Source organism: Prinia subflava, chromosome 1, assembly GCF_021018805.1.
Source record: "Prinia subflava isolate CZ2003 ecotype Zambia chromosome 1, Cam_Psub_1.2, whole genome shotgun sequence".
Taxonomy (NCBI): Eukaryota; Metazoa; Chordata; class Aves; order Passeriformes; family Cisticolidae; genus Prinia; species Prinia subflava.
In genome coordinates this window covers 72,610,427-72,633,978 of record NC_086247.1, presented here as the reverse complement: position 1 = coordinate 72,633,978, position 23,552 = coordinate 72,610,427, and the positions used below count along the sequence as shown (strand labels likewise).

Genomic DNA, 23,552 nt, shown 5'->3' with positions numbered 1-23,552 from the left:
GCTGTTTTCCTTTTGTATTAGTGACCAAAGTAAGAGATGGCTCTACATGAGCTCAGGTATTTATGGGTTTTTAGTCACACTTAGACCCCTGAACAGATTCATAATGCCAGAGTTTGGCAGCAGTAAAACTGATAAACTGTTGTTGTCCACTGAACTGCATCTAATGAAGCTAATTTGGGAAAAGGCAAAAGAGTAATGAAGAAACACCCACTACTAGTTTTTATCAATGACAGTAAAGCTTTGCAGGACTTATCTTTAAACAGTTCTAGAAATAAAACCAGTCCTGTAATTAGTAAACTTGTTGCCTTTACCCTTCTTCCTCTATCAACACTCCCTGAAGGGTTTTATTTGACTGAAGTGAGGTAGTCACAGCAAAAACCAATCAGAACTTGACCTGCTAGCAAACAGTGGCCAGTAAGGAGCTTCCTCTGCCCCATGGAACACAAGTAACGGAGAATTGGTATGTGTAACACTTCCCTCACTTTTGAAATCTTTCAAAGAAATTGTACATTAGTTCTGGGCTACCACCACTTATTTCTTGCTGATAGTTTCACAGGCATGGCACCTTACTAAACAATTTACTCCACCACTCAAAGATGACACAGGGGACATTCTGAGTAAGTGCACTCAACTGTACTACTATGGAACTGTGGAAGTAGACAAAGTTCTGGGAAAAACTTCACTTGGCTGAATGTGTATAGCCCTGGGAAAAAGACTTAACCCTCATAAATCAGGAAGAGGGCAACAAGAAGAGAAAAAATTGAAGCAACTGGAAACATGAAATAGAGTTTCTTTAAATCTTCAGACAGAAACTTCATACTTAATCTATTTAACATATGAGAATCACTGAGAACTATAATAATTAGTTATTAATTAATTAATTAAATTTAGTGAAAATAATTAATTAAAATTTCTGCTAGCTTCATCAAAGAGTCTCAGACCTCTTAAAATGAGAATCTGTGGGTTTACCTCATAAGGAACAATGGAAAATCACCTATTAAGTTTTATCACTGCATTATTTTTTCCCCCTATTCATTTGGGAAGTATTTTCTATGAATATTCACACCAGTCTAAGAAAAGATGCAACAGTACATCTGAAACAAGTCTTGAAATCACCAGTGCTAAATTGTTTTATTTCCAACAACTAGCCATTACAGTATGTGAAACAAGAAGTGTCCAGAATAGCTGAAGATGAAGCATCAGAATACTACCGTCTTCGCTACTGCTGTGGCCCCTTAATGTTTCCTGCTTTTCAACCTTCACTCTTCAGATTCTCCAGGCCTACGGATATCGTCGATCTTCAGGATCATTCTAACAACCTGAGTCGCCAGAGAAATCTGCTGCTTCTTACCAATCAAGGTTTCTATAACATGCTGCTGTTTCATATCTGCCAAAAGAAGGAGAAGAATTAGATACCCTCATGAAATCTAGATGGAACACTTAACCTAAAAGTGTTAGTAATTAGTAAAAGTGAATTCCACATCATTTCCAAGAAAATTTTTAAATTACTACTCTTGGCCACTGTGGTTTACAAACATAATTTGTACAAACTAGAGCTTTACCTCTGGGTTCTTACCAAAGATCCTAGGATATTAAGATACAACTCTTTTCCCAATTAGGTTGTGCTTTTCAAAAAGTAATGCCGAATGGTGAAAAGCAAAATTTCCACACACATATTAAAAGCAATCTAAAGGCTGAGCAGATGCTAAAGAAGTGAAAGGTCAAATGCCATTAAACAGGAACACCTAAATAAGGGTCATGAATATACATACTACAGTTTACCACATTCTCTTCTGAAAAAACCAACAGTGAGTAAGAATGTGAAAAGTGTAAATCCAGTTGAAAATAAGGTTTTATGCACTGGTTTCTTTGTCTTTGCATACTTGCTCCAGGTTTATATATACAGACATATTGGTGTGAACATCATTGTCTGCAAATATTTCCAGCCTTTAGTCCACTTCTTCGAAGCTGATTCTCAAAACAACTGTTTTTAGGACTGCAGTGTAACCTGGATCACTGAAACTGCAGTATTTAAAGCACAGCCTGCTTGCCTCATTGTAAGAGGAGCCTTCCTTCCTGTACTACAACATCAGTCAACATCTTCAACTAATCTTGCCACCAAACAGAGGTTTTCAGACAATTAACATTTTCCTCCCAGTAGACATACATATACTCTCCAAGCCCATTCCCATTTATTATGGTCAGGCACAAGAGTCAGAATAACTCAGGTGGATGCACAGGTTTAAAAAAAACCACAGTGAGCATTTTGAGCTTTTGCAAAGAAAAATTTTTATGCTCCTCCTTCTCCACACTGCAGTTCTTACCATTTGTTCCTTTCTGCAAACAGTCAATGCCCAGGGCAGGATTATTTTCTTTCACCTGCCTCGCTCGCACTTCGGTCATTGTCTGTATGGGATTCATACCACTGTTCTCTGAGAGGGCCATGGGAATTACCTCCAGGGCATCTGCAAAAGCTCTCACAGCATACTGTTCTAAAGATGGGCACTAGAGGAAAAGAAATTCACATTCATCAGCCATTAAGCTCCAAAAGCAGATTTTCATACTAGATATAAAATACATACACACAATAAGCAGATTTCATTTGGAATACAGTAACTAAACAAATACATCTGAATGACAAGTACTTGAAAAAAAAAATTAAACTGCTCCTAGCACAGAAGGAAAAAAAAGTACTGGTAATGACTTTTTACAGAGACAGAAAGGACAACATTTAACACTGGTTATCAGGGAAGGTCAGAAAGCGCATGTCACAGAACTTTCTGGAAAATCTTTGGAATTCTTCTGGAATCTCTGAAGGCAGGCTCAATCCTTCATACATTAAAGAAAACTGCAACAGTTCCTTCTCACCTTATCTGCTGCCTCACTGACTGCCAAGGCACAAGATATTTCAGCTGCGCCGCCACCATACACAATACGATTGTCACGAACGAGGTTCCGGATTACACACAAGGCATCGTGCAGAGAGCGCTTCGCTTCTTCGATGATCTGGAATCACAGAACAGCCCGTGGCTGACAACACACACATCCAAAGGCTGCGAAGATGCAGCTCCTAATACAGACATGCAAACTGCAAATACACTGTAAGATTTTCCATGGCTCCAATGCAGCTCTACTATTGCTGTGTTATACCACTTAAAAATAGAGAATGTTAGACATCCAGTGGCAAAGAATAAAAATATGCACAAAAATATACTCTTATCTGTTAAACCTGTAATTTGAAATAACAAAAACTTACATGAAAAGGTTTTCAATCTTGCATATTTACAAGACACAAAACACTGAACTTTAAATGGCAACATTATTGTCAGACTGCAGTTTCTGTCCACTTCTCACTTGAACAGAAGGAGAAGATTTAACAAAAATGCTAACCTTTAAAGCAATATTTCTGCTTTCTTAAATGAAAATTTCAGAGTATGCTCTTTTTGTCCAAAAGTTTTTCATTTAAAGTAGGACTTGACCTATAGCAAATATAATATAGCACTAATATGGCAACCAAATCCCAGTTTAAGTACATAAGCATTTAAAGTGGTCTCAATTCAGGGGGAGTGAGGCATACAGGGTGTGGAATATATAGTTTGCAGTGGTTTGGGGTTTTTATTTGAAATTATTTTAACTGGACTAAATCAGAAGTGATACAACTAGGTCTACAATAAAACCTAATCTTTCAAAGATGCTAATGTCTTTACTTATAAAAGTGACCCTCTCACGAGCAAAAAAAAAATAGGAGCACCACAGGCAACATTATTTCTATATTTATGATCTATATGGTCTAACAGAGAGAAAACTGAAGTTCTCGTTTAAAAACACAGGATGTAAATCTAACAAGTTACTTCTGACACACAGTCCTGACTGCCTACAAGCCCCTCCCTCTTTGCCCACACAGCCAGGAAAATTAGACAAAGTGGAGAAGAGTGTACTAATATGCTTTACAAAGAAAGGACACATTCTACAACTCTGTATCAAAGCAAGGATCTCACCATTTTATTTCCTCCCCTAATGAAAATGGTGACAGCTCTGGAGTTCTGGCACTGTTCGATGAGGAGCATCCTGTCCTTGGTGGTCCCGAAGGAGATCTCTCGGACGACGCCCGCAAAGCCCAGCTTCTCTGGCGTGAGCTCGCAGAAGCGGGGCACGATGCGCCCTCCCGTCGCGATGGCGATCAACTGACGGTAAACACCACGGGTTATTTTAACAGGAGTTTGCCATGGTGCTTTGCACAACACAAGACTAGTGGAAAAGCCTCTGTCAAATGCCTACTCCAAAAGGTTATATTCCCATAACTTCCAAGTACTTCAGCCAATGTTTTGTTTCTGCAAACAGCAGGACTAAGGCAGAAACTTTCCCAGACACCTAGAATTTTTATTAAGTTATATATGCATGCTCCAATTATAAACCATAATCCCCTTCATGGTAGGTTCTCACAAATCCCCAATGATTTTTCCCCAGTACCCACCCATATACACAATTATGCAGTGATACCCACAAGGCCTGAACTTTTAGCTGGTACAGCCTATTACTTCATAAATGTTTTAACAACTGGTACAAAGGCCAGTTTTACTTACTTCTATTTCAGGTCCACCAACCCAACGAACAGCAGGCAGCTCATTCTGGAGCAGCAAGTGATTTGCCTCATCATCAAAACCCCACTGGCAAATGGCAAGGTTTGCACCAGTGTCTTTTATCTGAAAGCAACACAAATGATCAACCTTCTGATCAGAACTAGCAAAGGAATGAAAAACACTCTTAATGGTTTTAATTCTCCCAATTTTCTCAAAGGACAATTCTCAAGAAGAACTCTCTGGTACACACAGAGATCAAAATACATTTTAAACCAAACTCTGTCTCTTTCTTACATTAGCTTTGATTCATAGCATTACAACTTGTATGTTGCTTCCCACCAGGATTAGCAGCTCATTTACAGGAATAAATCAATGCACTATGCTGTTTTTCTCTAAAGGCTATGAAAGACGAAGAAAACAGAAATAATCCTAAAGGCTACCTGCTTCACCATCTCTTCAAACTTCTCTTTTTCGTATTTCTGCAGTGCCTTGTAATCATCCACAGATGTGACATCAAGCTTATGTTTGGTTTTAGGCTTAGGTGGTTCAAATGGACATGTAAGGATTGCAATTTTAGCATCCTTTAGCTCCTAGGCAATTTAAAAAAAAGAAGAATATTTTTGACTGCATTAACATCTTTTTTTTTGTATTTGCAAAACATACACAGGTATCTTTATAAACACAAACACAGGAGGAAAAGTGAACATTATTTGACTTATTCTAAAGTTAAGTGAAGTGTAACTAAATAATTCTGTCAATAGTCTCAATAAACCACTTAGAACAAATCCCATAGCTCCAAGAAACCGTTTAGGCTCTCAACAGTCTTTACCAGTCATGCCTTTTTGTGGTCTAATGTTTAAAAAACAAAAGAAAAATTCAATTAAACCCTCCCTATCCACTGTGACCACTGAGAATACTACTCATCTTTGTAACAACTCTTCAACTATTACATGACTGACATTTTCCACCAGTCTTTTTTACAGGATAAACATTGTTACCTGCTTGATAAATATGTTAGAACTGTAGAATTTTACCTGAAGAACACTACCCAAAAACTTGGAGACCTCACCTACACCAAACATAAAACAAGGACAGCTTCTGGAGTGTTCCAAACAGAACAACATGGCAATTAATAAAGGTTAGGAATCTTGATACTGCATTGCACTAATCATATTAAACATATCACACACCAGGGAAAATTATTTCTACATAACACAGAACCCTGCCCCTGTCCTCACTTAGCAGTACAGTAATTCCTCCCTTCCACCACAGTTTCTCAATATTGTTGTAAATTCTAACTTGATCTCTTCCAATATGAAAAATGTCATGCATGCTCCTTGCCCCTTCCTCAGTTGATACAAGGGCAAAAAGCCAAGCCAAACCACAAGACTGTGTAAATACTTAAGAAATGCTAGGGCAACATTTCAGGTAGGCTAGAAATTCTTAAATTTGTGATTTAAGCCATTACACACAAGAACATGACTTACTTTAGGCATCTGTGGATGGCTGAAATCTTTATCCACAATCACTCCTTTAACCAACTGTGTATCTTCCAGTCTACCACCCACTTTGCCTTGCACTTTGATCAGCTCAAAATCAACATCTTTACGTTCCATGTCTGCTACTGTCAGGACAGCATTCACGGCAATCTCTGCCATCTGCCTGTGACAGCGGTTCACTCTAGGTTTGAAAAAAATAAAATCAACTTGTACTCCATTTCCACAGTTTGGAAGAAAAAGGTGATTCTATCAGTCAATCTTAAACAGCAAGAAGTACCACTAGAGCAATCAGCTTTTGCACACTGTATTAAAGAGGGGTGCTGCTAGTTTGTTCAGAAATAGCAGCAAACGGAACACACAGTATGTTTGGTGTGGGGAACCTCTGTCCATGGAGTCCCAACATAGACTTGGAACAAGTCAGGAGAACTAAACTACTAAAGAACATTCAAGAAACAGAAACCACTCATAAGACAACTCTGCAAAGGAAGCCCTTCCAATGTCCGAATTTATTAACTACACATAGAACCCATAAAGACAAATGAACTTATGGAACCATTCTAAGTTAATTTTTTTTTTGGTGGAAAAAAAACCCAAAAGAGGACATGTTATTATTTTTAACAGATTTACATTACTTTTGGAACCTATGATGCAGAAACCTGGAACTAACAGGTTACAATAAAATTAATACTGCAGCTATTTAACTTCACTGAAGTGACCCTTTGGAGACAGAAGATTCACAATTTCTTATGCTGAGACAGAAGTCCATTGATGAATTAGGCAGAACAAGATACAGAAGAGCCTTCAGCAGCCCTCTAATAACATAAACAATTTAATAATCCATCAAAACACCTTTCTCCTTTCCACACACAGGGTTTTCAATGGAAGGGTAAATATTCATTCACTATTCAGTTTTTATGACTTACACTTTAGAACCCAGAGTTGTCTTTGCTGTCTGGATCAGAGGCTCAGTGTTCTGTGGATCAACGGGGAAGCTGTCACTGATCTTGTCTAGATGCTCAATAGCAATGCGTGCTGCCTGCTCATAACCATCCGCTATTCTGATGGGGTGAATGCCTCGGTCTAGCAACTGCTCAGCCTGTTCCAGTAATGCTCCAGCCAGAACTATTAAAAAAAAAAAACACAGGAAATTTTACTCTTGATTGGATCATAACTTTAAATAAACTATCAACAGATTAAATAGCACGCTTTCTGATTTTTCTGCAATATTTTAAGAGTTCAAGGTTTCCTAAGTAACAAAAAACCATGAAAAACCCCTACTTGCTTTGCTTAGCAAGAAAACCACATTATGTTAAGAACAAAATGAATTACAGGCATCAAGACAGGACAAAGAGATTACAGACAAAAATTATGCAGAAAAATTTTGGAATTATCAAGGGGAGTATCAGCATTACCTTAAAATGCAACCAAACTTCGAAAAGACACAAAAGACTTCTTCCTGATCAGAAGACTTCTAATACAAGAACTGACAGGAATACTGCAACAATAAATACTCCAAATACATGCTACAGAAAAGGTACTGTTATTTGTCACAATTTTTGTAATAGCTGAAGCAGCTTGATTTTAAATATGAAAAAGAAAGCTAAATTTAAAATACTTTCTTACCAACGACTCCAGTAGTTCCATCCCCAATCTCATCATCTTGAGATTTAGCCAGCTCCACCATAAGTTTGGCTATCTGGTGATCCACATCCATCATATTCAGGATGGTAGCACCATCATTTGTCACGGTCACCTCACCATCCTTGTCCACCATCATTTTATCCAAGCCTGAAAAGAATATGTTCAAAGGATGAAGGGAAATGTTGAAAATACCCGCCAAGAATTACTAAGAGAGAACCACTAAAAGTTGTTCATTGTTACCATTGGGCCCAAGGGATGTTCTCAGAGTACTTGCTACAGCCTTGGCTGCCATTATGTGAGACTGTAAAAAAAAGCATAATAAAGACAGAAGTTAAATCATTATCACGCATTCCAAAATCATAATATTAAGCTAAAGAAAACACAGCGAGTAGTGCAAATACTCTAATTTAACTGACAACTATGACTGAAAAAGAACCGGTATATGTGTATTGGTTTTATGACAGAAACATTTCCTATGCCTTCTCTTGTATTGCTTGCCCTGGCACTGCTAAAGCATGCAAAAGCAGCGCAGCCAAATGCCAGCCCTAACGCTCAAAGCAGGGAACTACAGAAGCCGGCAACGCTAAAAGAGAAGGCAGTGCAATTTTACCCATGATAAAATCACGACAAGATGGTCTGGCTTGGAAGGGTCCTTCAAGATCATCCAGGTCCCAGCCCCTGTCAGGGGCAGGAACACCTTCCGCTAGACCAGGCCGCTCAGTGCCCCATTCAACCCCTCCCTGAACACTGCCAGGGATGGGGCATCCACAGCCTCTCCGTTCCAGTGTTCGCTCCCTTCTTCCGTCGGGATCTGTACCCCCGCGCTCAGCCCCGGCCTTCCCGGGGCGGTCTAAGGGAGGGGGCAGTGGGGAGCTGGGCAGGAGCCACGGGGAGGGGCGCGCTGCACCCTCGGGGGTGACGGCCCCAAAGCCCCGCGGCGTATCCACGGCACGGAGACCGCACGGACGCTGTGCCGTGGATTCCCAGCCCCGGGGCGATGCCTTCTCTCTTCCTCCACCTCTCACCCGCTTACGGGCCTAGTCCAGGCTCCATCCGCCCTGCGCCTCGGGCGAGGCTGGCGCTGAGCGCCTCGCCCAGGGGCTCCATCCTCCCGCCCCTCGCGGCAGCATGGCACAGCACGGCACAGCATGGCGCGGCCCAGCCAGCGCGGACCCGCGGGCGGCCCCGGCAGCCGCCCCGCTCGCTCACCTTGAGCGCCTCCAGCCCCATGAGGCGCGTCTTGCGCTCCTGGTCCTTAAGGATGAGGAAGGGCCGTCCATACTCATCAAACGCCAGAGTCCCCATGGCCGACATGGCTGCGCCGCCCGCTCCGACCGCCGCCGCCCGCGCGCACCCCCGGAAGCCGCCGCGCCCGCCGCGCCTGCGCAGCCGCCGTGCCCGCGCCTTATTTCGCAGGCGGGACCTTTGTGGCGCCCCCAGCGGAGCCTTCTGGAAGCCGCCCGGCGCCGGGGAGGGAAGGCGGGAGCATGTACTGAACGGGGCGGAATACGGGCGCCGGGGGGCGGGGAGGGAAGGCGGGAGCATGTACTGAACGGGGCGGAATACGGGCGCCGCGGGGCGGGGAGGGAAGGCGGGAGCATGTACTGAACGGGGCGGAATACGGGCGCCGGGGGGCGGGGAGGGAAGGCGGGAGCATGTACTGAACGGGGCGGAATACGGGCGCCGGAGGAGGTGGCAGCGCGCTGCGCCGGGTGACGTGAGGGCGGAGCAGGGAAGACAGACACACGGTGGAAAAAGCGTGCGCGGCGCTTCTCTCCGCAGAGGTTTCGGTCCCCCACTCCTTCATGGTGAAGTGGTACTGCCCTTCGGTATAAACGTTGCAGGCCGTGCATCACGCAGGGTTGGGCATTGGCGAGTCGGGGTGCGTGGTGGCCGATGTCGCTGTGTCCCAGGGAAAAGTCCCTCTGCAAAGGAGGAGCAGTGACTCCTGGACGTGTCCCCGTGGCGGGGAGGGCCCTGCCTGCGGCGCCCTTGAGCTGTTCCGGGGCGCGCTGCTGCCCGCCCGCGTGTGGAAGGCCGGGGGTTTCAATGGAAACCGCATTCCTGTCCCTCGTCCCTCAGCTTTTCAGCGTCTGTAGCATTTCCCTGGGATCGGCTGAAGTGACATATGGTTCGGTTTTTTTTCCCTCTCTAACGTCCTAGCTCTCTGCTACACGATACTGATCAGTCCCGACCGAGAGCGCTGTCTGTCCGTGGCCGGGCGCGATGTCGCAGGCGCTGGCGGAGGAGGTCCCGCAGGAGGAGGGCCAGGGCGGCTCCCGGAGGAGCGGCTGGGGGCTGCTGGTCACGGCCGCTGTGGGAGGCTCCTTGGTGGCCCTCTATGCCGTGGCCACCCCCTTCGTGACCCCGGCCCTGAGGAAGGTGTGCCTGCCCTTCGTTCCTGCGACCGCCGCGCAGATCCAGAATGTGCTGAAAATGTTGGAAAACAGAAGCGGCTCCCTAGTTGACATTGGTAGCGGGGATGGCCGCATTGTAAGTTATGGGTCTTGCCTTCCTTTTAGATCACCTCTTTTAAAAGTGCCAAAGTGCTGGGGTTGCGTTTTCTCACACCCAAAAATATCTTGTCTTTGGCATCCGATGGTTGTGTCTGAGTCTCATGAAAAGGATCAAAGCTGAGAAAGGCTTACATTCACTTTTGATGAGTAATAAATAGCTTTTGCTGCAGTCTTACCGGTAGCTTGACCAAGGTAGTGGACAAAATGTCATTGTGGTGACTGGAGGGAATCACAGTGCATTCACTTGTAAGATGCAGTCAGAGTCTTGGTATTGTCAGAGAGCTGTGATTCCACAAAGGCGTGTAGCTGCAGCAAGTGAGGCTGTGAGATGCTTAATGTATAAAGGTGATAGAAGTGAAAAAAAAAAAAAAAAAAAAAAAAAAAAAAAAAAAAAAAAGCATTGAGCGATGGATTATAAAAGTAAAAATCCTGGTGTGGTTAGAACTGTGGTCATCACACCTCTGTGCAGTGCTGGCTTCCCCACTTCCAAAACCATGTGGTGAAACTAGAATAAACACTAAGAGAAATTGTGAGAATCATGGAAGAAAAAGTGATACTGTGCTTCCAGGGTGTTGCTTGAGCCCAAATCTGTGAAATATGGTGAGGATACAGCGGAGAATGGTGTGGTTTGGTTTTTCTCTTGCTGCTATGATGTCTTGTATGCTTTTTGATAACTGTCTGCTTCAAGTCAGATTGAACAACATGGTGGTGGGTTTTGATGGAAACAAACGAGTTCTTGAATGCTACCTTTGTCCATGTGTTATGTGAATGAGTCAACTATCTGTCCATGTAAAATAAGGTTTGGAAGCCCAAATCTGTGAAGATTGCTTGAATTGTGCCCGGGTAGGAAAAAGACCGAAAAACTTAGGCATGACATAACTGCAGTTTCTGATGCCTTCTCTGTTCATCATTCTGGCTGCTGACTCTCATCAGAGGTATCTAATTTCAGTAGGTCCTGTGTCATTAATTTTATTAAAATATTATATAGGTGCCTAAATGGATACTGAAGACTCTTTGGAAAGCCAGGTGCCTAAAATTGAATGCTTGGTGCTTCCTTGATGCATCTGTCCTGAAAAATAGTCTATTCAGGTGCTTTGAATTGTTTAGCACTTACTCAAGTGTAATTGGTGGATAAATATGAAGATATTTACCACATGTCCAAGTGTGGTAAAAATGTCAGATTCTTTTGGTGAATTTGCTAGTGCTCTGTGTGTGATGGAAGATGCATTATTTTAAGTGTGAAATATACAGTCCAGGTAAGGCTGTTTGAGAAGATCTGTTAAGAAATGTGTACTTCCTGATTTCACCTTGCTTGTTTTGTAATTGATAGTTCCTCAGGTGATTCCTGATTAGAAGTTGGCTGTAGCCTTTTAAATTACATCTTAAACCATTATTCTAGAAATCAGTGCATTTTTTAAAATGTCGATTAACAGATTACTTGCAGACTCTTTCTATTGATATGTAATTTTGGCTCTGATTCAGGGGCTGCTCAAGTGCCTATCCCTCACTGCGTTTCAGATGAGTGGTTTAATTTTGAGCACTTTTGCTTGTGAGTTTCACTGTTCTCTCTGTGATCAATGTTGGTACTCTTTAATCCCAAGACAGTGTCATGAATGTGTTAAATTAAACTTTTATGTAAATCACAGATGTACTGCAAGCTCACAGCTTTGCCCTGTGAATGTTTGTTTTCATTTTTTTTTTGCTTGACTATATTTCAGTTGGACTAGTAATAACAGTAAAATGTAGTTCTGAGTTTTTGTTCACTGTACAGCTGATCTGTTGGGCATTAAAACCAGGGTGACTTAGAAAAGTGCTTTCCTTTGATTTATATTTTGAATAAAACTGTGTGTTCCTGTTTAGGTGAATAGACTTTTATGTTTCTAAGTGAAGATTTATTTTCTTCCTTGTAGGTGATAGCAGCTGCAAAAAAGGGATTCCAGGCTGTTGGTTATGAGTTGAATCCCTGGCTAGTCTGGTACTCCAGATATCGTGCTTGGAGAGATGGAGTACATCAGAACACCAGATTTTATATTTCAGATTTATGGAAGGTAGGTAGTGAATTAGGTAAGAATGAATCTGGGATGACTGAGAGATTTTATAAGTTTCAAAATACTTTCCTGAATGAGCTGAAATGCTGTCTGACCACAAGGTGCTATACTGGGCTTTGAGCAAAGTACTTGTGCTGGGAGTCGTTTCTGTGGGCTCAGTATGCTGTTCTGCTGCTTTTGTGCTTTATTCGAGTGCTTCCTTTATCAGTAGAGGCTCCTTGAGCAAGCCTGGGCCAGCTTGAATTGATGAATTAAGGGGGAGGGTTTTTTTATCTGTGGGGGTGTTTGTGTTCAGAGAGGAGCATAGGAGAACTTCATGGCACTGAGTGGAAGAATTCAGTCATTAGAATGCCTAGAAAGTTTTCATAGCTAGCTAACATTTAACATTTAGCAAAGGTAAAGCACACATGATTTTATAATATACAGGAGCTGTAAAAGTAACCCTTTAGTTATTAGTAAAGTCACGTAGGTATTTTCTAAATTAATCCTTTCTGTGCTTCTAGAATTGCTATTCCATATTCTTGGCCAGACAGTAGAAGTTTTTTGCTGTTTGGCAGTATAAAGTTTTCTTTATGTGGAAATTTTTGTGATGAAAAGTTGATAAGGGATCTCTTTACATATTTTTGGTCTAAATCCCTGTTGAGAGAAGTGTAGCTAGAGGGATTAGGAGAAAAGAATGGTGAGAATTTCTCTAACTATAAATACCATTTTTGATAAGATCTGTTCTCAAATTTTATTTTAGGTTTCTTTTTCCCATTATAGAAATGTTGTTGTTTTTGGAGTACCTCAAATGGTAAGATTACTATTTATTTTTATCTTTATTATATTATTGTATTTTATTTTATTTTAGGTTTCTTTTTCCCATTATAGAAATGTTGTTGTTTTTGGAGTACCTCAAATGGTAAGATTACTATTTATTTTTATCTTTATTATATTATTGTATTTTATTTATCATACTGTTTAATTATTTGGTTCAATGTTTAATTATTTTAATGCCAAGGCATTCAGTGTTAATACATTAATCTGCACAATTAACCAACCTGCAGAAGGTCAAAGGTAGTCAGTAATAATCACAGAATCATAGAATATTAAGGGTTGGAAGGGACCTTAAACATCATAAGTCCCAATTCCCTGTGTGAGGGATACCTCCCACTAGACCAGGTTGCTCAAGGCCTTATCCAACCTGGCTTTGAACACTGCCAGGGTTGGGGCATCCAGAACCTCCCTGGGCAACCTGTTCCAGTGTCCCAGCACTTTTACAGTAAAGAATTTCTTCCTAATGTCTACCCTAAATTTCCCCTTTCAATTTTTATCCACTCTCCCTTGACCTATCTCTACAGTTCCTGATGAAGAGACCCTCTCCAGCTTCCCTGTAGGCTCCCTTCTGATCTTGGAAGGTTGCTATGAGGTCTCCGTGCAACCTTCTCTTCTCTAGTTCCAACCCCCCGGCCATGAGCAGGGACACTTTTGACCACACCAGGTTCCTCTGAGCTCCATCTAACCTGATTTGAACAATTCCATGGCTGGGGCATCCACAGCTTCTGTGGGCAACCTGTTCCATTGCCTCACTGCTCTCATGAAGAATTTCTTCCTAATACCCAATCTAAACCTACTCTCTTTCAGTGTGAAGCCCTTCCCCCTTGTCCTGTCACTACATGTGCTTGTAGGAGGTCCCTCTCCATCTTGCAGGCTCCCTTCAGGTACTGGGGGCCTGCAGTTAGGTCTCCCCAAAGCCTCTCTTTTCCAGGCTGAACAAACGCAATTCTGTCAGCCTGTGCTTCTGTCTTGCTTGTTCCTTTGCTAAGGCAGGTGTGAGATGAAGTGAGCGAAGAGCTTTATGTGATGCTGTGCCATACAGCATACATTGGAAACATTTCTGCTGCAGTAACAGGAAGCGTAATAAACCTTCCGATTCTGGGCTTTTTTGCTTGCTTGTTTGTTTTTTCAACGGCACCAGAAGTAAATCCCTACTTCAGATTCCAGTTGCAACCCGTATTGGAAACTGAAGTGGATACGGGCGGGGTATTGGTGAGCACCGTGATGTTCCTCATGCTGCCAGCCCGGGGTGTTCGGTGCTCCCTTGCCTCAGTTCCGGCAGGGGGCACTGGAAACGTTTGCATTTTCGGTCAGGAATTCTGCCATTGCACCGAAGGGAAAAGTGCTGGTGAGGAAAGCTGGCTGAGTGAACTAGGAATAAACGAATGCCCTGGGAAAATGTGAGTAAACCCAGCAGAAATACTGAATTAACTTTTAAATGTAATAAAGCGGGATCCGTTAGTAACAGCTGTGATAGAAAGGGTAGCTATAGGGTTCACAATAACTTTTGTAGATCCAATAAATACTAGGTTAAAATCTTACAGCAAAAGTAAGTCAAATGCAACAGATGCAAACATGTGAACCTCTGTGTTTCCTGAGCATTTGTTTGCTTGTGATCCCCTTTAAATTTACTTTGGGAGTTGTTTATGCTCAGCCTCCTGAATAACTAAATTAATTTTCTAGAAACCTTAATGCATTTCTTCTTTTTTTACTGAGGAACAATAGAGCTCTTCAGCTTTTTTAATAATGCTGGCCTGATTTGATGCTTTCACACAGAGCTTTCATTTCATATCCCAGATTAGCTTTAAAAACCTGGATTTATTGATCTTCAGGGAAGACTAAGACCTCTCTTGTTCTTGCAGGCATCTGGGGGGAAGGTGTGTTTGTGTCCGAGTTACTGCAGAGAGAGACTTACTTGTTCAGAGTAGGATGGTGGAATTCTTGCCAGGTGTTCATGTTTGCAGCTCCTGTGTATTTTAACTGATTATATACTCTACAAAAAGTTTACTAAACTATATATCCATGTTAACACACCAAAAAATTCCCCCAAACCCTAGCTTCACATAAAATATGGTATGATTGTAACAATCAATGTAACTGATATATTTAGCTTAAAAACTAGTTTGACTGGTTCAAGGATATAATTATTTTTGGCTAAACTTGGCTGAACTATTAATGATGCTTTCTAATTTGTGCTAATATGGATGTGAAATGTCACTAATTTTCATAATTACTCCTAGAAAATTAGTCCATGTCTATATTTATATTTTCTGTAACAAAAATGTTTCTGATGTGTCAACTCAGTTCTAGATAACAAAGTGGGCTTATTTTTCTAGTTTGTTTAAGGTGCTAGGAGGCTTATTTTTCTGGATGTTTAAAGCAGCAAAAGTGTTTAAAAGCATTTGCAGTGTAGATGAAATCAGATCTCTAAAAATATTTAGAGGTAACTCTTTGGTATATTAGATATATGACTATAATTTTCCTAAAATACTCCATTGTTGACTTAAATGTAGCTATAATAGGACATTACATCAAAGGCACACCCTGCATGTATATGATAGTGGAAGCTCTTTGCAGCCTTTGGAAGTACCTTTTCTTTAATCAGTCTTACTTTCTAATAATGTTCTTTTGGGTTTTGTTTCTTTTACCCTTTTTCTGAAATTTTATGTGTTTTTGTCTTTGTGACTTAAGTTCAGCTATATTTTTAAATAACTGCTGCCCTTTTAAAAATATTTAAACATTGCATTATGATAACCAAAGTAAATAGTGTTTTACATGTAGCAGAAGTAGCCTGTAGAGTTTGCAATTAAAATTACTCATTCAGATAAATAGAATGTGTAAGAATAAAGAACTCCAAATGGATGTGCACTGCTGATCTGCTTAAACATAGATCTGCTAATCTGCTCAGATTTTGTGAATGGAGAAAAGCTGGACTGTAGGTGTTCAGCCAAGGAGAGTTTCATAGTGGTACACTATGCAACATGATTCCCCTCAGCATCCTGCTCTCTAAACTGGGGAGAGACAGATTTGGTGGATGGACTGTTCAGTGGATAAGGAATTGTCTGGATAGCTGCATTCAGAGGATAATGGTCAATGTCTCAATGTCCCAATGAAAATCAGTTACAATTGGTCTCCATCAGGGGTCTGTATTAGGAGCAGTCCTGCTTAATAGCTTCATCATTGGCATGGAACAGTGGGATTGAGTGCACTTTCAGAAAAGCTTGCAGATGACACCAAGCTGAGTGGTGCAGTTGATGTGCCTGAAGCACAGGATGCCATCCAGGGGGACCTGGACAAGAAGTGGGCCCATGGGAATATTACGAGGTTCAACAAGACCAAGTGCAAGGTGCCACACCTGGGTCAGGATAATCCCAAGTACCAACACAGGCTGGAGATGAACAGATCCAGAGCAGCCCTGCCTAGAAGGACTTGGGGGTGCTGGTGGATGAGAGGCTGAACATGACCCAGCAGTGGACACTCACAGCTCAGAGAGCCAAACGTGTCCTGGGCTGCATCCAAAGCAGCGTGGGCAGCAGGGCCAGGGAGGGGATTCTGCCCCTCTGCTCTGCTGAGACCCCACCTGCAGGGCTGCATCCAGCTCTGGGGGCCCAGCACAAGACAGATGTGGACCTGTTGGAGTGGGTTCAGAGGAGCTCCTTTCCTTTGAAGACAGGCTGAGAGAATTGGTGTTATTCAGCCTGGGGAAGACTTGACTCTGGGAAGACCTTATTGTGGTCTTTTAGTACATAAAGGGGGCTTGTAAAAATGATGGGGACAGACTTTTTAGTAGGGCCTGTAGGGACAGGACAAGGGGTAATAGTTTTAAACTAAAAGAGGGCAGATTCATATTAGATATAAGTAAGTAAAATTTTATGAATAGGATGGTGGAACACTGGAACAGGTTGCCCAGAGAGGCAGTAGATGAGGACTGGATGGGGCTCTAAGCAACTTGATCTAGTTGAAGATGTCCCATGGCAGGGGTGTTCAACTAGATTACCTTTAAAAGTTCCTTACAAGCCAAACCATTCCGTGATTCTACATTTCATGGAATGCTGCTGAAGGGGTCCTTGTGGATATGTTAATGGGGTGTGGATTCAACTAAGCTCAATTTCAATATTATTTAACATAACAGTATTTTACTATAGAGTGACAGCAGAATGTTTGCTTTGGGTTGTCGTCTGTGTTTTGTTTTGAGTGTCCCAGGATCAGTCTTGCGATTAGACTGTAAATTTTGAACAGTGATGACCTTTGAGTATCACACAATAGCTCATGAACCTTGGGATGTCATAAATAGCATAAATTCAGGGGGTTGAACTTTGATTCCCTCAGAAAAGAATCGCGCTGAAGAGAATTGTGAATTGGAACATGCAAAGTCTTTTCCCTGCAGTTTTAGTTTTTCTTTAAATTTAAGGGATAATTTATAGGTTCTTAAAGTTATGACTTCCTTAATCTTCCCAGCTGGGGCACAATAACAATTTTCTAGTTTTACATATTCTTTGTCAAGGCATCAAAGCCAAAATATGTACCGTGAATACTTTCCTAAGATTTTTCAAAAGAAATTGCTGAAATCTTGGATTTCTCTCGAACACCTGAATTTAATTCTCAAGAGAATCCTCCTGTTTTTTACTGTTTCTGAGAGATTTTCCTTGTAACTCAACAGATGCCACAGCTGGAGAAGAAGCTGGAAGAAGAACTTGAATGTAATGCCAGAATCATTGCCTGTCGCTTTCCTTTCCCTTGCTGGACTCCAGATCATACCACTGGAGAGGGAATAGACACTGTGTGGGCCTACGATTTGAAGCGTTCTAGAGGATGTGAAACAAAAAGCCTGGAAATGACACCAGAGACACAATCTTAAACATCTAATTTGGTTTCTTACAGAAATTTTTAGCTTTGACTGAACTTCTTGAACATAAGATTAATGTGGGGAGAGCCCTGGCATATGAAGATGTTTTCACTATAAGAACTGAAGTACAGTGCTTGTCTGAAAGCACACAAAGGTTATTGAAAGGTGCAGTTAAATGGCTTAATATGGTGTCCTGGTTTAACCCCATCCAGCAGTGAAGTACCACACAGATGTTCACTCACCCCAGTCCCCAGACTCCTCTAGTAGGATGGGAAAGAAAACTGAAAAAAAGGTGATACCCATGACCATGGATTGTGGTAGGAATGGTTTAATAATTGAAATAAATTTACTATTAATAATAACAACAACAAAAGAGGAGTAAAACTCAAGAAAGATGAGTGATGCACAATACCCTTGCTCACCACCCACTGATGGATGCCCACTCCTCCACAGAGCAGTGACTGGTGTCTCCTTGCCAACTCTCCCCAGTTTATATACTGGACATGATGTCCTATGGTGTGGAATATCCCTTTGGCCAGTTCAGCTTAGCTGTCCTGGCCATGCTTCCTCCTGGCTTCTTGCACAGCTCCTTGTTGGCAGAGCATAAGAAACTAAAAAGTCCTTGGCTTGGAGTAAGCACTGCTCAGCATCCACTAAAACCATGAGTGTGTTATCAGCATTTGTCTTTTCAAATTCAAACCACAGTGCTGTAACAGCTAGTAGGAAGAAAATTAACTCCCAGCTGAAAGCAGAATATGTAGTTAGTTAAAATAATGAAGAAGTTTTTATAGAAGTGGAAAACTTCCAATATGGAAAAGGGGTTAGAACACCATTCACTACAGTTGAGGGGAATATATATATAAGTTCAAATGCTCAGATTTGTGAATTTAATGTATACATTCTTTCTGACCCTACAGAGCATCTGGTATTGGAGTTGGAATGGTGTGCAAGTGGCTCCTCAAATGAGCTGTATTTCCAAAATGTCTGAATTGTGTATGCCAAGTACTTAGTGCTGCATACACAAAGTTGATCCAGATGGAGGAGGATGATGACACTGATCTTTCACACCACAGGCTTGAATGTGTACTTTTAAAAGTTGAGTATGAAAAAATGGGCAAATATAACAAGTTGTTTGTTCTTTAATACATGTGCTGCCTCTGATTATATTAATGTATTCTTATTTAGTTTGTGTTCTGTTTCAGCATCAGCTGGAAAAAAAAACTCCAAGTATGCTGCTTGCCCTCTCCTTTGCCTCTTTCAGTAAGGGAGAGGCAAAAGCAGAAATTAGGGGTCGAGGTAGCAGTTTACTGAGCACAAAGCAAGAATAAGACATGGCACAGTAACAGCAGCAACATTAATAGCAAAAGGATACAAAAAGAAGGTATTTTACTGACAAAAATGAGTGTTCCCCACTGGGGACAAGAATAATGGTGGATGCTTCCCACAGATTGTGTTAGTGTGGCTGCCTCAGACAAAGGCAGCATGGTGGCTGGGCAGGCCAAATGGCCAACTCCCAGTGGAGTACCAGGGTTTTCCGTCAGAAACCTTGCCCTCCACTGATGGCATGCATGGTGTAGAATAGCAGTCTGGTATGGTGCTAAGCTCTGACCTCTCTCTGCAACCAGGAGAACTTGTTAATTGGACACAAAACTGCAGAAGGATGCTCTTACTGAGCTGTTATTGTTGTAGGCTGTTGCAGATGATCATATTTTTTTCTAATCTTTCTGATTTAGGAAGGGTTTCAAGTCACTTCTCAGTGAAGTGCCACCATTTCTGTATGCTCAAACTTTGGATAAAGATACAGATACAGATGAGAGTTGCTCACTTGAGTACTTGAAAGCTGTCTCTGATTCCAGAGATAGTTGTTCTGGCTAGTTTGGCTAAATCTGATTAAACTTCATTTTATTTATAGTGAGATGAGAAGGAAGGTTTTCAGTCAGACTTGTTTTCCCTTTGATTTTTCCATACCATCTGATGAGCTCTCTAAAACTCATGGTATTGCTTTGTGACTTTTCCATGTAAGTGAAGGAAGTTCTCCCTGTCCTTTTGCTGATACTGATTTACAGTGGGGTACTGTCACTGCATTGATGTTTTCCTTTCCTGCCATAGTTACAACACCTTTCTGTTGTATAATGGTCTGCTTACTTGGGTTTTTTTTGGTTTTTTTTTTTTTTTTTGTTTTTTGGTGTTTTTTTGTCTGGTTCTCAGGTAAAGTTTTACTGTTTTCAATCATTAGCAGTTAGTCAAAGTTCACAGTCAGCCTCCCCTGGCCCCAGTTAACATACAGCCTGTTTGTTAAGCAGTAACTATGAAAGTTACTTTGATGAAACATCTTTGCATATGTTACTCACAGAATGAAGCTAAAACAAGCTGGGCAATTGTCACCTGACTTCAAGGTAGTATCACAACTAAAATTAGCTCAGTCCAAGAGAAGTGCTGAGACCCTACAATTGGAGGTAAAAACAAAGTCTGACATTTTATCAAGTGCTGGGAAAGCAAATTTGGCTGGTCATTAGAATCTGACTTGAGAAGTCGGGTGCTGTTTGGGATGTGTAGTCTACAATCATGCCTATACCCATGCTTTTTGGTTTTGATGTGAGGGGACAGGAAGAAGTTAAAATATAAACCTACACTGAGGATTTGAAATGGAGCATGGCTTTGTCCTGAAAATGTACACAAAGCAGGAGATGAGAGAGGCAAATGTATCTGTAGTGTGCAAAGGAGAGGTGATTTCAGCCTTGCATGGCAAGACACAACTGTGAACATGGAGGCTGTGTGTACTGAAGAGCACCAGTGTCTGGTAAGCAGTCTGACAGCATTTCGCTGCAAGAATGCATAAAGCATTTTGTAAAGCTGCACTAAATCATTTCTAAAATGATTTAAATGTTACAGTCATTACACAGAGATAAAGTGACAGGACAGGGATAGAGTGGCTTATCTGAAGTGCTGGAATTTAATATCCCAAGGCCATAAAACTGGAACCACAAAGTAACTCTGAAGTTATTTCTAACGAAAAGAGACTAACAAAGGGGAAATTAGCTAATTAAGCAACGTTCTTCCCTGAATGATCATAAAGGAAAAGATGAAGCAAACTATTTTGATCTGTTGAATTGTGTGTGACTCATCTGCAGTGCAGTGCTCTGACCCAGGTTTCTTCAATCTGATTTCACTAAATTTAGTTTACAGGGAGTGAAACAGTTATTTACTTTTCTCTTGTATTTGACTATATGCTTTTCTATTGCATTAACCTTTGCCTGTTAAAAGGGAAAACTGAATTTCTCATTTTTGCCTGTGGTAAATGTTTTGGGATGTGTACTTCCTAGCTACCACCTATTGCTCCAGGAATACTTTTTGAGGAGGGTACAATAGAATTAATTATATGATGACCTGAGCTTTAGGAGTGCTAAATGCTGTCCTCCAGGCAAGGAGAGATTTATGATTATTTTAAAGTAAATCAGAGGGCTGTTTCTTGCTCTGGCTATTTACTTTTGGGAGCCTACACAGAATTGGGCAGTAGTCTGAAGGTTTGGGATGCCTTATTGTATAAGGAAATGTGCTGTATTTCCTGTTTCTGTGTCTTAAGTGTCAAATGGAAAGCAAGGTGTTCTAATTTACACAGGAGGACTAGGAAATAGTTTTATTGACATATTACCATTTTCTATCACTTGCCATGTTCATTTGATGATTTTCAAGATTAAATACTTAACTGTAACTTTGGGTATCACCGTATGGATTATTATGTTGATACGCTTCCAATTGCTGAGGTAATGTATTATGATTTTGTTGATATACTTCAGAATAAAAAACTGTTTCTTCTGAAAACCAGGAAAGAGAATTACCATAATCAAATTGTAGTGTAGGTCTGAAGCCAAAAGGAGGAAACATTCAAGATACACATGCTGTTAAATACCAAAGTAATTTAGATACACGGAAAAAACCTATAGTTTATCTTTCTTTGTGTCTTTTAGTAGTATCACTTGCCTTTTGGGAGTTGTGTTATTTTTCCCTTGCCCTGCCAGATTTTAGCAAAAAAAAAAAAAGTGTAACATTACTGAATGACTAATGCTTTCCTGAAATACTGTAGGTTTTAATTTGTTTGCAAATAGTAAAGGTCAGGGTCATACTTACAAATGTTTTCTTTGTTCTTTCCCCCCTCCTTTTTTTTGGTGTTTTTTCTTGGTTTTTTTTTTTTTTTTTTTTTTTTTTTTTTTTTTTTTTTTGTAGTGAGACACATTATGTCTGTACAGGTTTTGTAATGCAAGATTAATTGAACAAATGCAGCATCTTAGTGTTGCAATTCTAATGTTGTAGTTTTCCATTTCCATTTTGCAGAAATTGGCATTGTAGAGAGAAGGAGGAGGGTATGGCTGTAAAACAGCCATGTGATTGGCAGCTTGCTCAGTAAACTGCACAGTCACTAGAGCCACACAGCAGTGTCAAGCAAACTTGACCAGATTTGTTTGGGAAATCTACACATTTTGTGAGTTTTAGGCATTTCTGAATTACCAAGCATATTGAAGTTTTTGGTTTATCCTCTGATCTGATTATATGCTGGTACTTAATGTAGTGCTGCTCCAAGGAAGTCCTCTGTCTCTGAGCTGCTGTTTGTTTCTGATTAATGAGTTGTAGCCAGGGAAGAAGATACAGAATCCAGTTTCAAATTAAGCACCACACAAACCAATTGAGTGAATATGGTCTGTGAAAAAGGAGTTCTAAATCCCAGGCTTTGGGAAGTCTTTCACCTTTTATGAAGGACACAGCTCAGAAAGCAGCAGAGATCTGTAACTGAATTTCTTAGAGATCGTGGGCATGATGTGCTGTGGAATGAGATTTGAGCTATCCCAAACTGGGCCTCAGATTTGGGCCTGCTAGGCCTCAGATTTTGGCCTGTGTAGAAGTAGATAAGTTTTGTGGCACAGTTAGAAATTAGGTGTGGGCATAGACTGTATAGGGCAATTAGAGTGAAGATACGGTAGCTGCCTTAAACTGAGATAGTTTACATACTTGTTCACGCTGAATGCCAATAAGAATGCACCTGTAACTGTAAATTATTTTGCACTGTATAAAACCAGCCATTTCATGAATAAAGAGGAGAATGTATGTTTTAACCGCACTGGTTGTATCTGCGTTGCTCCGTTCCAGCCCCATATAGAGACCCTGGTTTCAGAGATCTCCTGAATTCAGCATAATTTAACAATGACTTGAGCTTTGCTTTTCTCACGTGTGTATTCTTCAAGTTTGACCACTGTAATACCATTTTAAGATCTGTAGGAGAAGTAAGCAAAGGCAGCATTTTGGTTACCATTTCTATGTGGAGCTAAGGGAGGAAAGGCGAAGGGATCTTGCAGCCCAAGGAAGGCAGTAGATTTTGATCTATTTCAAAAGCAGTTTGACAGACTTGCATCATCTGTGTGTACTTCTCACTGCATGGGAGAATCCACGTCACGACTGGGCTGTGATGAGCACTCACTCAGAAATGGGTTCATGTCTGATGCCGTTGCTCTTGGATGAACACTAATTATCGATAGATCGCCTCATACTTCTACAGTTTCACTTTCTGTAGTTTACAGTTACTGAAGCATTTACTCAAGAAAGGACATGAGTCC

The 23,552-nt window shown here is 41.2% G+C and overlaps 2 protein-coding genes across 6 annotated transcripts; one reads left to right on the top strand and one right to left on the bottom strand.

Moving 5' to 3' along the window:
• Positions 1-1,106: 1,106 nt before the first annotated feature.
• On the bottom strand, positions 1,107-9,103 carry CCT5 (chaperonin containing TCP1 subunit 5). Its single transcript, XM_063399808.1, has 11 exons — positions 8,930-9,103; positions 7,961-8,021; positions 7,703-7,867; positions 7,003-7,201; positions 6,068-6,260; positions 5,021-5,170; positions 4,584-4,703; positions 3,999-4,184; positions 2,869-3,006; positions 2,325-2,505; positions 1,107-1,387 (listed from the first exon to the last, which is right to left on the bottom strand). The coding sequence occupies exons 1-11, from the start codon at positions 9,032-9,034 to the stop codon at positions 1,260-1,262; spliced, it is 1,626 nt and encodes a 541-aa protein (XP_063255878.1). The 5' UTR covers positions 9,035-9,103; the 3' UTR covers positions 1,107-1,259.
• A 198-nt stretch (positions 9,104-9,301) lies between these two features.
• On the top strand, positions 9,302-23,054 carry ATPSCKMT (ATP synthase c subunit lysine N-methyltransferase). 5 transcript variants are annotated; one of them, XM_063399844.1, is made up of 6 exons: positions 9,302-9,536; positions 9,884-10,213; positions 12,147-12,284; positions 13,027-13,077; positions 17,761-17,880; positions 17,982-23,054. In XM_063399844.1, exons 2-6 carry the CDS (start codon positions 9,947-9,949, stop codon positions 18,162-18,164), a joined length of 759 nt encoding a protein of 252 aa, XP_063255914.1. In that variant the 5' UTR covers positions 9,302-9,536; positions 9,884-9,946; the 3' UTR covers positions 18,165-23,054. The 5 variants fall into 5 exon arrangements, with proteins under 5 accessions (XP_063255914.1, XP_063255909.1, XP_063255905.1 ...); XM_063399839.1 differs by lacking the exon at positions 13,027-13,077 and adding an exon at positions 13,135-13,185 and having other exon boundaries at positions 9,304-9,504; positions 17,761-18,157; XM_063399835.1 differs by lacking the exon at positions 13,027-13,077 and adding an exon at positions 13,135-13,185 and having other exon boundaries at positions 9,304-9,602; positions 17,761-18,157.
• Positions 23,055-23,552: the final 498 nt, after the last annotated feature.